This window comes from Priapulus caudatus, unplaced genomic scaffold (assembly GCF_000485595.1).
Source record: "Priapulus caudatus unplaced genomic scaffold, Priapulus_caudatus-5.0.1 Scaffold98, whole genome shotgun sequence".
Lineage (NCBI taxonomy): Eukaryota > Metazoa > Priapulida > Priapulimorpha > Priapulimorphida > Priapulidae > Priapulus > Priapulus caudatus.
In genome coordinates, this window is record NW_014577159.1 from 388,663 (window position 1) to 402,490 (window position 13,828).

The 13,828-nt window shown below is 41.0% G+C and overlaps 1 protein-coding gene across 1 annotated transcript in view; it reads right to left on the reverse strand.

Annotated features, from left to right (window-relative positions):
* LOC106805066 (probable E3 ubiquitin-protein ligase RNF144A-B) overlaps positions 1 to 13,828 on the reverse strand; it is a 42,774-nt gene that overhangs the window by 2,924 nt on the left and 26,022 nt on the right. Inside the window, exons 4-8 of the mRNA XM_014806540.1 lie at positions 7,712 to 7,882; positions 6,627 to 6,718; positions 5,271 to 5,421; positions 1,697 to 1,786; positions 84 to 179 (exon numbers count right to left, since the gene is read on the reverse strand). Coding sequence (XP_014662026.1) covers positions 84 to 179; positions 1,697 to 1,786; positions 5,271 to 5,421; positions 6,627 to 6,718; positions 7,712 to 7,882 — 600 coding nt within the window. The remainder of the gene's footprint in view (positions 1 to 83; positions 180 to 1,696; positions 1,787 to 5,270; positions 5,422 to 6,626; positions 6,719 to 7,711; positions 7,883 to 13,828) is intronic.

Sequence of the window (13,828 nt, forward strand, 5' to 3'; positions counted from 1 at the left end):
AGCGAGAGAGAGAGCGAGAGAGAGCGACAGAAGAAAGCTAGAATAGAGCATAATTAGGCATGCACGATGGTCCGTTGGCTCACCTTACACTTGCAGCACAATATACAGGGTGCCGCCAGCAACAGGAACGGTGAAGCGACAAGAAGCAGGACGCCGAAACCAGCAAATATTCCAACGACCTACAATAGAGGAGGAGCGTGTACGGTAGTGGTTCCCAACCTTTTGGACTCCCCGTACCCCTAATTTTTTTACGCTATCTCCTGGTACCCCTTCGCCCACCATAAGCAAAATGAAGAACCAACACTGATGTATTGTTATGTTTTTTAAATTGTCTAAGAGGCTTCCCAGGTACCCCCTGTGGTGTTCGCTGGTACCCCCATGGGGTACTAGTACCCCCGGTTGGGAACCAGGGGTGTACGGCAACTGTACGCGTATCGTTTCATCGTCTGCCACACAAAAACACACCACTGTGCAGACTATGGCTTATTCGAGCTGGATTTTCGGAAAACGAATTTCAACGAACCCCGTAATATTTACTTTCGTTTCTACCAGTCTGCGATCCGTCGTTGGAGTCGCGCGATATTGCGCCATGTCACTTGAATTGCGCGCGTTGTACGGAATTCACCGATTCACCAGTGAAGTGGGCAATAGAAGATGCCAACACATATTTGAAGCAATCTGTAGTTTCTGGCCATCAAATTAGTAGTTTGAGGGTCACGTAGTGACCCGAGTTTGCTAAGGGGGTCCGGCATGCCCCCGGAAAATTTTTTGATTCTGAGATGCAATTTCCTGCATTCTGAGGGTCAAAAATGACAATAAATTGACAAAAAATGACAATAATTGACAAAAAAATGTTTTTTTTTGCGATCACAGTGAAATTCGTAGTTTGATACAAACTGGTCGTAGTGGTGCAAAAGGAATAGAAATTCGTATAAAATACGGATAAATCGTAGTGGTAGGCATCTCTGACTGTGTACGCGAGCGCGTACAGCGTCACGCACCAAATCATAACCGCGATCGCGCGCCCACCCACCAGCGACCGCGCGGAAACCCCCGGATGCTGGATGCCCGCGCATGCCGGAAACCCCCGCCGGTTTCACGCTCATTGTGAAGGAGCCGTCGCAAAGCGATTCTATTGCAGAATAATCTCTCAGAGCTTCAACAATTATCACAATTATCTTTATGGAGGATTCATCCAAGGACAGTAAGGCATCGTTTGCTAACGTTGAAACTGCTTTCCGACGAGGGCATACATACGAACCATTTATGCATTATGATTGAGATTAAATTAGTTTCGTTACAGCCCGTACTCGTTCTTTCTTCTTTACTGATATTCGTGTTATACTATCACGAATAAGATATCAAGTGGCCAGCATTAGTTAAGGCCGGCTTCTAAACCGGCTCGACTCATGCAGCCTAAATTAGTTATAACAGCGACAGACCAAGTCTAGTGATGAAAGCGCGCCATTCAACGGAGAGAGAACACTCACACAGACACATACACAGAGCGTGCATGGTGGGGAAAAACAGTCTCTGTTTTCTTCTCATGATTAAGACTCTCTAATAGAAAACAACAACTGTTATCAGAACGCTTGTGAACACAATGTTTGATGTTGTCACAAAGCAGCTTTGACAAATAGCGCGAATAAAGAACGTGTCAGACTGACTTCGTATCATTACTGTCAATCATTCGTACCTGGGCACGATGCAGGATGACAGACGCACGGGAATGACCTAGCTTGTTCTTACACGGTCCTTTGTCATAGTGCCGCAATAAGAAGTCGTCCTGCAAGCACAAAATAGCAGGGGTTGCAGCTGACAGATGCCTATTGATTAGAACGTAAATTAGCCGTTGAAAATGAAACGTACGCAAATAATAACCGCACGTACTAGCTTGCAATGACCGGTAAGCCCGCACAAAGGTAAATAATACCAATCTAGAGTAGTGCAAGGTACAGTGACCATAGACCATGCAAAAGGCTTATGACAGGAGAGCTGTGGAACTGTTAAGTGCTACATCTATAAGGTAGCATCACTACTATTATGTAATATCAGAGGCTAGCATATGACGTGGGCGTGTACAGGATTTGGACCAGGGGAGGTTTAACCGTAACCCAAATTGCGAGCACGCGAAGGGGTGGTCTGGGGGGCCCTCCCCCAGAAATTTTTTGAAATTAGACCCCTTATAGCAGGGGGGGGGAGTCCGGACCCCCTGGACACCCCCCCTGTACACGCCCCTGTATGAACACTAACACAAGATGTAGCTGAGCATAAGAATGAAAATATCCAATAACCACTACTTAAAGCCAGGGCCACACACTCATGCACGCACGCATGCACATACACACGCACACACGCACGCACGCGCACGCACACACATGCACGCGCACGCGCACGCACGCACGCGCGCACGCACGCACGCGCGCACACACGCACAAGTTTAGCCACGACGTCAGCAGGCGTACCCGAGTGGATAGAACAACGTTTACCTTCATCTGATATTCGGAAACAAAAACAATCTCTGTAACGCTGTTTACATATATCACAGTGCGTCACTGCTCATTGTTCGTGTTCAATGGTAACCACGCATGGCACTGAGGTTTACTTGTCATTTTGCACAATTCCCTAGTTTAATAAGTGGGCACTTGGAATGCATAAATACAGAGTGGTGTGAGCATTTATTCTAATGAAACATCCGTGAAATAAAACCTCATTCAAGCAAAAACCTGTGTAGTGTGCCCCTCTGCATACTAGTACTTACACCATACTTACACTTACATCGTAGACTTACACCATACTTACACTTACATCGTAGTTCCGTACTTGCTTATACATACGTCATACTCACATACCTGCTCGTGCTTTCTCCTAACCATGTCGAACTCACGTACATACTTATACCAGGGGTTAATAATGACAAATTTGACAAAATTGCGTCATAATTAGAAGCGTACTTATGTCGAGCGAGGCGAGGCAGTACCAGCAGAAGACGTGCTTGCATCATAGTTAGAAGCGTACATACGTCATAGTTAGAAGCGTACATGTACGTCATAGTTAGAAGCCGTTACTATTACGTCATTAGTTAAAGTCGTACTTAAAGTCTAGTTAGAAAGTCGTCATATCGTCATATTAGAAAGCGTAATTTGTTACGTTCATGTTAATGTCTGACTTGATGTAATAGTGACAGACGTTACTTTCGTATAGTTAGAGCGTCCAATGTTACGTCATAGTTATATGTCGCTACTTGAGTTCATAGTTAGAAGAATACTACGTCTTATAGTTAAAGGTTGTATACTTGAGTTTATAGTTAGAAGGTACATAACGTCATTAGTAAGTCAGTACTGAGTCTTTAGAAGAAATACATCTGTCATAGTTATTAAGTCGTACTTGAGTCATAGTTAGAAGCTACTACGTCATTTTAGTTAATAGTCATAATTGAGTCTATTTTAGAAGTCGTAACATTACGTCATAAGTTAATGTTCGTACTTTGCAGTCATAGTTACGAAGTTTGTACATACGTCATGTTAAAGTCGTAATTATTTTTTTTGGAGTCGTAGTTAGAAGCCTACATATGTCTAGTTAAATTCGTACTTCTAGTATAGTTAGAGATACATACGTCATAGTTTAAAGTCGTACTTGAGTCATATGTTAGAAGGTCATATACGTTCATAGTTAAAGTTCGTCTATTGAGTAATAGTTGAAGTATACATACGTCACTAGCTTAAAAGGTGTACTTGAGTTCATAGTGTAGAATGCTTACATACGTCATAGGTTAGAGTCTGCTACTTGAGTCATGTATATGAATGCATACATTACGTCATAGTAAGTCGTAATATTGTCAATAGTTGAACGCGTAATAGTCATACGTTTAAAGTCGTACTTGAGTCATGTTAGACGCATACTAAGTGTATTAGTTAAATCGATAATATGTCTGATAGTTGAAGCGGTAATACGTCATAGTTAGAAGCTGCATACATTCGTCATAGGTTAATAGTCGTATTGGTCATAGTTTTTAGAATGACTTACATACGTCATGTTATAAATTATAATATACTAATAAAAATCTCTGTATATTATTGGTCTAGTTAGAAGCGTACATAAGTCATAGTTTAAAGTCAGTACTTTGAGTCGATAGTTAGAAGCTATACATATGTCTTAGTTAAGTCGTACATTATGTCATTAGTTAGATTGATAATGATACTGTATAGTTTAAAGTCGTACATATGTCATAGTTGAGACAATACATTACGTCATAGGTTAAGTCGTTAATTATGTCATAGTTAGACAGGCAACATACGTCAATAGTTAAGTTGTACTCTTGAGTAATATAGTTAGAAGCGTACATTACGCTCATAAGTTAAGTCGTTTACACTATGTTCATAGTTAGAAGCTACATGTACGTCATAGTTAAGTGTACTTCAGTCATAGTTAGGAAAGTCATACATTACGTCGATAGTTAAGTTCGTCTTGTTGCATAGTTAGAGCGTATCATTAGTCATAGTTAAGTCGTACAATTTACGTATTAGTTAGAAGTCATCAATTACGTCTATAGTTAAAGATCGATCATATGTCATAGTTAGAAGCATACATACGTCTATTAAAGTCGTATCATATGTTTCATAGTGTAGAAGGCAATATATCGTCATAGTTTAAAGTCGTAGCGCTATGTATAGTTAGCAAGGCATACATTACGTATAGTTTAAAGTGCGTACTATATGTCAATAGTTACGAAAGCATTTACGCATACGTCATAGTTAAAGTCGTAATACGTTTCTAGTTAGAAGCATTACTTACTCTTTAGTTTCACAAGTCGTAATATGTCATAGTTGAGAGCTATACATTACGTCATAGTTTGACGTCGTACATATGTCATGTTAGAGTCTACATTACGTCATAGGTTAAAGTTGTACTTTTGAGTTATTAGTTGAAGCGTACATACGTCATAGTTAAAGGCTGTAATATGTAATAGTTAGGCGCATACATACGTTTTGTTAAAGTCGTACTTGCAGTCATAGTCTAGAGCCAATACTACGTATTAGTTTAAAGTCGTACTAAGTTCATAGTTCAGATAGGATCTATACGTCTATAGTTAAAAGTTCGGCTACATATGTCATAGTTAGAAGCATACATACGTCATAGTTAAAGTCGTACATATGTTATAGTTAGAAGCATACATACGTCATAGTTAAAGTTGTACTTGAGTTATAGTTAGAAGCATACATACGTCATAGTTAAAGTCGTACTTGAGTCATATTTAGAAGCGTACTTACGTCGAGCGAGGCGAGGCAGTACCAGCAGAAGACGTGCTTGCAGCGTCTGCACATCATCTGTGCACATCCCTCGTCACGCTCGATCGGCACGTGGCAGAGCGGACAGCGCTTGATAAGGGCACTATCATCTCCCCTGCTCGACAATGCCAACCTGTAACAGAGACAAGGCCTAAGATAAAATATTGCTTGTTTCCCCTTTATCGTCCGACTCGCCAAAACGCCGCTACTCGACACATTTTATTGGCCGATTAAAACAAAACAAAAATTATTTCGTTTTGCCAAAAAAAAAAATCAAATTTGTTCTGCAAAAACATACACAAAACAGAATATACAAGATACATACACACATCTTGTCAAAACAAAATAAAAAAGTTTTTGCCTACCTACCTACCTACTCGGTACCCTGAGCCTTAAAGGGGAAACAAACAATTTTTTAAAGGTGGCCCAACCCAAGTCAGACAAACAGAGAGCAGTCTCGTTTCACGATAAATCCGGGGTTGAACGATCGAGAATGTACTAACATCGAGGAGTAATTATATATTGGAAAAAAACGCCTGGTAATTAATGATAGTCAATAAACATCCATAACTACAGTAATTCCATTGACATTTTTTTTTTATCACAAGTATATTTTAGTCATAGTATATTACGATAGTATTTTATGACAAAGGCATGTAATTAAACCTATCGGCAACAAATTGGAACGAATGATCTAGTTGTCTTTGTTTCTTGTCTTTGTAGAGCTGAATCAAGTTTCTTGAATTAGTTCACTCTAAACATGATCAAAATAATCGACAATCATCAATCAATCATCAATTACCAATCACCAGCAACCATGCTGTCAACTTTAGTGGTATAGCACAACGGCGTGTGAATAGAAACGCATATAAACTTTGGCTTTAACCGAGTATTAAGGAGCTACTTTTTCACACTTGCTCCTTAAAATTTTAATAATAAAAAACAAGCTCCCAAAATGGGTAGATCTTTTCATAATGGTTTCCTAATCACTCTCTGCAAACTATTTGTGCAAAAGAGGAGATATACCTAGTGTTCATTAAGTTTTCATAATGTCATCAGTGATTACACCTTCTTCTTGACGTCAGCAGATCCCGCTTTAATTTCCCTGCGTTATTTTATCAAACATTATGTCGGGCAGAGTGGCCATTATTGACTTTGCTCTACTAGTGTGGCTACATTAGACTTATCTTCCATCAGCGTTCACTACTCGCGCTGCAGATTGAACCTGAAATTTAATATAAAGTGCAATTCATTCGTTCCTTCCATGTTAGCACCGTCTGCCAACTATAGTAAGTGGAATTTAGCAGATTAGTGTACGTGCGCGTGCCGGTAACGTACCCGTTGGTTAGGCCTAGTTTGGTTTGGTTATCATCACAGCTGAGTTTCCCGTGCCACTGTGATTTACACATTGAGCAGAAGTGTAGTCCGCACTGCAAAAAAGAAGCAGCATAATTATCGCCGAGGGCCGGGGAACATCGACACTTATTATCTATTGCTAGGCACTCATCCAACACACGCACGAGTAGCGCTATATACTATACTCAGCTGATCTCCTACTGCTGCTGCTACGGCTGCTGCTACGGCTGCTGCTATGGCTGCTACTGCTGCTGTCGCCACTGCTGCTGCTACGGCTGCTGCTACTGCTGCTGCTACTGCTGCTGTCGCCACTGCTGCTGCTACGGCTGCTGCTACTGCTGCTGCTACGGCTGCTGTCGCCACTGCTGCTGCTACGGCTGCTGCTACTGCTGCTGTCGCCACTGCTGCTGCTACTGCTGCTACAGCTGCTGTCGCAAAATGCTGCTGCTACGGCTGCTGCTACTGCTGCTGTCGCCACTGCTGCTGCTACAGCTGCTGCTACTGCTGCTGTCGCCACTGCTGCTGCTACTGCTGCTACCGCTGCTGTCGCAAAATGCTGCTGCTATGGCTGCTGCTACTGCTGCTACAGCTGCTGCTGTCGCCAATGCTGCTGCTGCTACTACTGCTGCTGCTGCTACTACTGCTACTACTGCTGCCACGACCACTACTGCTACTACTGCTACTACTGCTGCCACGACCACTACTGCTACTACTGCTACTACTGCTGCCACGACCACTACTGCTACTACTGCTACTACTGCTACTACTGCTACTACTGCTGCCACGACCACTACTGCTACTACTGCTACTACTGCTGCCACAACCACTACTGCTACTACTGCTACTACTGCTACTACTGCTGCCACAACCACTACTGCTACTACTGCTACTACTGCTGCCACGACCACTACTGCTACTACTGCTACTACTGTTACTACTGCTGCCACGACCACTACTGCTGCTACTATTATGCTTAATTCATCCACCACAGAATTCCATGTCAATCTCTAACACATCATCTATTGAACGATACTTCATCATAACCTCTGACATGCTACGCAACTCACCGAGGGACAGTTGACAGCCTTTGCCGTCTTCGGTTCTGCCGGACACACATGACACACAGTCTCACAGTCAGGTCCAGGGCAGAATGTCCGATGAGGATCCAATTCCACCTCGTATTCAAACTTAGACTTTATGTACCTGTCATATGTTTCTTTATCCACCAACTTCTCTATCTGCAAAAAGACATGATGAAACTCATCTTGCAATGTTCACAAAATCACACAATGGGCTAGTGATTATCAATTACCCTTTCAAGGCACATGCTTTACATATATAGTAAATTTGTGCACACAAAGGAAACATGACACCTCTGTAAATGCAAATCAGAGTGGAGAACAGCATTCAAGTTTGACAGGTTTTAAAAGTAGTTGAAATTCCTAGGATAGGCAGAGAATTTCGTGCTATCAACGATTTCCTTGAATAAATATTGAACTTTCACATTTAGTAAAAGCCAGTTTGCTGTACTTGGGATTTATTATTTCATAAGAACTTCATTAATACAATATGTTCATATTACATTAAAGTTTTAACAACTTGCAAAAATCTTTGCCCACAAAGCATTTAGGAATGCGAACGTTCCTATTAAAACGTTCAATAAATGTATCTAAAAGTTAAAACAGTCAGGAAGGTAACAACTATAAAGAATGAACAATACATCAAAATTCAGTGCAACTATGCTTGGTATCTATGAGAAATCTATTTGTCTTTTGTGTCTATTTGAAAGCCTTTAATTTAATTGTAAATGTTTCTAATTGGAAGATTAGAGTTAAATAGATCTTCCTTCTCCTATTCCAAAATTCTGAACTACCAGAAATTCTCATGGACTACCAGATTACAAAATCTAGCAGTCTGTGTAACTACCAGAAAAAAAGGATAATTTCGCGCCCTGCAATGTTGTTCTTTAACATTCTATAGATAGGCCACACAACAACAAATGAATTGCTTGAAAATGTTACAGAAATATTCTTTCTTACTTCCTCACTCTCTCTGTCACTTCTCTCCCGCTCCTTCTCTCTACGTCTTCTCCCCCTCCCCACTCCTACCTCCGTTCTCTCCCTTCTCCACTTCTTTTTAGTCGACCACCTACAAACTACATCTTTGAACATATATTAGCAAACGCTCACATCACAATGTGTTTTTTTCAACCTCAGACTATGGACGACTAAAAAAATTCCATCGAAACACGAGTATGCATGTTAACTGTATAATATATGTTAACCGAGTCGCAATTCAACGAGTATGCACTTGAGAATTCTACCGTCAATCAAATTGTCATTCTCGGTTCAGTTGCAGCAAATATCCATTTAACGAAGTCAGAGTCAACTCGATTGGCCACAATGTATCGCATTAGGGGGGAAAACGCCTCGCTTACATCTGTGTCACGTACTGTGTCAAATTTGCTTTCATAGCTTTCATATTGATTTTTCGCAAAGAGCACTCCCAACGGCAAGGTACGTGTACAATAACATTCGGTGTAGCTGCGTGTTAAAATCGACTACAGTAGTGGCAGATGACAATCAGCTAGTAAGTGTCTCGGAAATGTAGTGCTTGTACTAGTACTCTATAATCTATACTATAATGAGGCTAATCTTGTGTGTCAGTGTGTGTGTGTGTGTGTGTGTGTGTGTGTGTTTGTTTGATCTCGCTTTTCTCCGTGATTTTTCATTCAATCGCGCTAACTGAAGATATATTCAGAATCACCACGTCTTGCAGATGGTTCTGGCCGAGACAAAAATTTAAAAAATTTAAAAAGTAAAAAAAAAATTGTATTAAGTCAAAATTCAATCACCGCGTACGTGGGAATTATTTCACGTGTCTTGCCCGCCGCCGTAGCGTAGTCGGTAGGAGCTCGGTTTCATAACCCCAGATTCCGGGTTTGAATCTCAGCTGGGGAAAAAAAATTTCTCCCTTACTTTTTTACTCTTTAGTATCTACTTCTGGCACTTCAGCGTTTCAAAATGTAAACAAATATTTTACTACATTCATTAAACAATTTTTAAAAAGTTAAAAATTGGAAAAAATTAATTTTTTTTTACTATTATTATTATTCAAAGCTTTAGGCGAGCTATTGTCCAGCAGGTAAATGCCTAGTGTCCTGTAGTAATGGCTGCCGTTTTGAGAAATAAATATATAGCAATACATTTGTATTGCAACTATCACCACGAATCACGTTAGGCTTTACATAATTCTCGGGAATCACATATTACTAACTCCTGAGACAGCACACGAACAAGGAATAAACACCGCACTTCAACAATGCTCAGCTAATAATCACCGCGTAACGACACAGGCGAAACACGCAGCGCCGTTGTGCTGAAAAAAAAATACGTTGTGATTTCGCGCAATTGTGTCGAGCGGCATTGTGTTCACTCTCGGTTCAGTGATGATAGAAATTAATCGGGCATGTGCTTGTTGTCATTGGCTGATGGTAAGCGTGATCAGAACATGTGATAAAAAAAGCAATCGCGTTGATTGTTCAAATTGTGTTTCACCGTCCAGCGTTCAGCCGCAAAAGTCAACACTCATTGACTTTCGCGCGTCGTCGTGATAACCCGGCTGCTCCCGTGCTTGTCAGGGGACTGCTGCTATAAGATATAATAGATTGAACTTTTGCGCGCGTATGCGGTGAACGACGCCGGTTTCCGTGCGTTCCCGCCGCCGGCCGCGCCTTGTGGAGACGGGGGCCCTTTAGGGTTGTGATGTTTTAGGTGTTAATACCCCTCTTTAGTGCAGAAGGCAGCTTCTTTGCATCGAGCAAAAGTAGCCGGTTTATGCGATGAACAGCTTTCCAATGCTGTGTCAGTTCAGAACAAAGGCCAGTAGAGTAGAGGCAGGCAGAACCTCAGATGAGACACTGGTCGGCTGCTGCGCACTTGTTATTATAATCAGTATTTCTTCACAGACCAATGTTTAAGAACAGAAGCTTTTTATGATTGGGCAGGGGAGATATTTAGTGTAAATCCTGCCAATAGTAATTGAATATTTTTTACCATTTGCAGGGCCTATCTTGCTATAAAAGACGTTAAGCCGTGTTGCATATCTCAGTGCATGTAGTAATAGGAATTTTCTCTTGCGTTCAGTAATTTATCTGGCAAAAATGGTGGTTTATTTTTTAATATGACGATATTACTTTATGTATTCCCGGTCATTTTTAAGTTGGATTTATGTTGCAGAAGGTATTGTTGGTGAGTAACTTTTTTTCTGAAAAGCTCTTATGTGATTCAATCTAATTTGAAATATTGCTGTAAAGTTTTTGTTGAGTGTAGGTACCATGAAGATAGGAGGTTGAGAACCTTTTTTTTTCTTTCGTAGTTAATATGAGTTTATCACAACCTTTGGAAATACCACGTTCTGAGCTGGACGTGTTTCTTCTCTTACTGAGATTAGATTAGTAATAAGATACCCAGATTTGTCTTATATCGGCGCAGTTGTAGCTTACATTTGCCCTCTTATTCAGTGGCACCTGTAAAGGGTTATTTCATAAAAACATGCCACAATCGAAGAGAACAGAAGCTAGCGAAGTATAGTTAACCTAAATCAGCGAATGTGTTACTGATTACTCTAGTATAAAAATTACCATCGTAGTTGTATGACTTGTTATGGTATATAAAGTAGAAAATATTGCAGGCCACATTCTGTCATATAGCAAACAATCGCGTTGAACTTGGCAACCGCCACACAATAAATGCATCTCGTTTGATGACGTATTCGGATTCTACGACGGTTAGCGAAATGTTCTTACGACATGTTAGTCGCCAAGAATAACTTTTAAATATGCTATGCATGTTCATTAGAAATGTCATTGTGTAATACAAATTGACTTTGTATTTTGTCTCATTCGAACCATTCCTCTGCTCATATTCGCCTTTGTGGCAGGTGAAGGAACAACATACTTGTCAGTTTCTCATTCTTGGTAGGGTGAAAATACCCCCCGGACGATAAACGCAATAGGAAAATCATACGCCGAGTGATCATGGCCAAGTGGTGTGTATCACAATAAGTCGAGGCATGTGCTTCTGAGTTGGCGGGCAGATCAACCGTGCTTACATGCGCGCTTCTGCTACCTGCATGTACGTGACGCGCACCAATGCACATGATATCAGGACTGTGAGTGTGTCTTCTCAAAACGGTACAGGATTGTAAATTGTACCTTTTAACCATTGGCATTAATACTAGTGTTGTCAATCGTTGTAATTTCGTAGTCGATCATCGTGCCGTTGGACCGGCCAAGTAACCGATATCGGTTAGCAATCGGTTACTGCGGTGTTGAATGCCTGCGTGGCGTAACCGTCATGTCATGGTTACGTGTGTGGCATGTATGTGCGCTGTTTACCTGTTTACGTTGTTTTGCACTGTTACTACTCGTGTGTATAACTACATGTATGTTAATAAAGACGATAACTGTATAGTAGGCGATGATACTGCTGATTCTCATACACTTTCGCAAGTTTTCTTGTTCAAGTTTTACATCCTTAATTTCGATTTTTTTTAAATATTTTTTGTTTTTATGAGAATCGATTATGGCACTTTTGATACACACGCAAGCGCTGGTTCAAGGCCACTGTTACGGCGATGAGAGAGTATAATCGATGATCGTGACCATCACTTAATTAATACTAAAATATTGAGCAACGTAGAAATCATCGCTCCCATCAATCTCACTTGTGTTCCTCTTTGGTCAGTGCTTAGCATACTCTTAGTTCACTGCTAGGAATAGAGATCATAAATATTTGATATTTGAAAATGGACCAGCGTTTGGTAAGTCGTTACAATGTGGCCAGTGTGATGAATAGTAGGTCTAATCTACTAGACATGAAAGATGGGCGACAACGTCTGCTCCCAGCAATCCCCTTACTTTACATAAGTGGAGCACTGTGAAGTGTAATAAGTCACTTTCATCTATCTGTGTAAGAATTAAGAATATTCACGAATACGATCTGTACAACATCACCTTCACTCTTGTGAAAGTGTTTGCCACCAGTAATCTGCAGGGTTCTCTTATGTACATAATGAGGCACGAGTGGCGGCACCGCCGCTTGTGCTCAAATTTACACATCGCCGGTTGTGATAAATGTTCTGTATTTGACTGATAAGTATATCCTGTATCTATATACTGAAGCGACGCTATAACGTATCAATACATCCTGTATTTGAATCCATCATGGGCGTTTTTTCGCCAAACTGGCCATTGACCTCCTTTGTCCTAATTTTTCCCGCTCAGAAGAAAGCATGCCTGATGCTGGATATTTAATGGTGCCTTATTGTTGTTGGTGCTGTGGGGGTGTAGGGGGGTATGGTGTCGTGTTTTCTATGTAACAAGGTGTATGTGCTAGAGATTAACAGCATAAATAGCAGGACATGCTGAAATTGACCTAGAACAGATAGAGCATAAGAATTAATAACGTACACCTGGAGATTAAAAATGTAGGTTGATGCGCATATGTAGGGCCAGGGGGAAATTTTAAATACCTGACCATTCTTTTTCTTGAGTTGGCAACACGGTTTTTGTTGACGCTTTGTATGTGGCTGTGTGTTTAGCAATACTTATATGCTAGAGATTAATTTATTATATTAAAGTATGTAGTACACTAAGAATAATATATGTGTATCATGTGTGTGTGTTGTGTACGGTGTGGCATCGTGCTATATGTGCGCCTGTTCGTGTGGCATGCAGCGTGTGTGACGTATGTGTGTCCATTATGTGTTACCAGTTCCCTAGCCGATGACTTGCTTGCTCTGCTTCGTACTGTTGACTGTGAAATGCTCCTCGTAGTAGAATAAGCAGAGAAGAACCTAACTGCGATGTTCTGGTTATCTACGGCCTCTTTCAGTGTCTAAACGAAATATCTGCTCTCTGTGCATCCATGAGGAAACCTGCTTCTCTGCTCACATGCCCGATGCGGAAGTGGTCACAGGGCAGGTCAACAACAAAAGAGGTAAGCAGGACGTTTGACTGAACGATTATTGTTGTGAAAATACTCAAGGGCTGTAGAGTGTGAGACACGTGAGTAAAGTGTCAGGAGAGAGGACGTGATGCCTCAAGGCCTAGTGGAAAAAGCCACGGGCAACTAGGACGAAACGGCTATAACATTGGCATGGACATAATAAGACAAGTACGT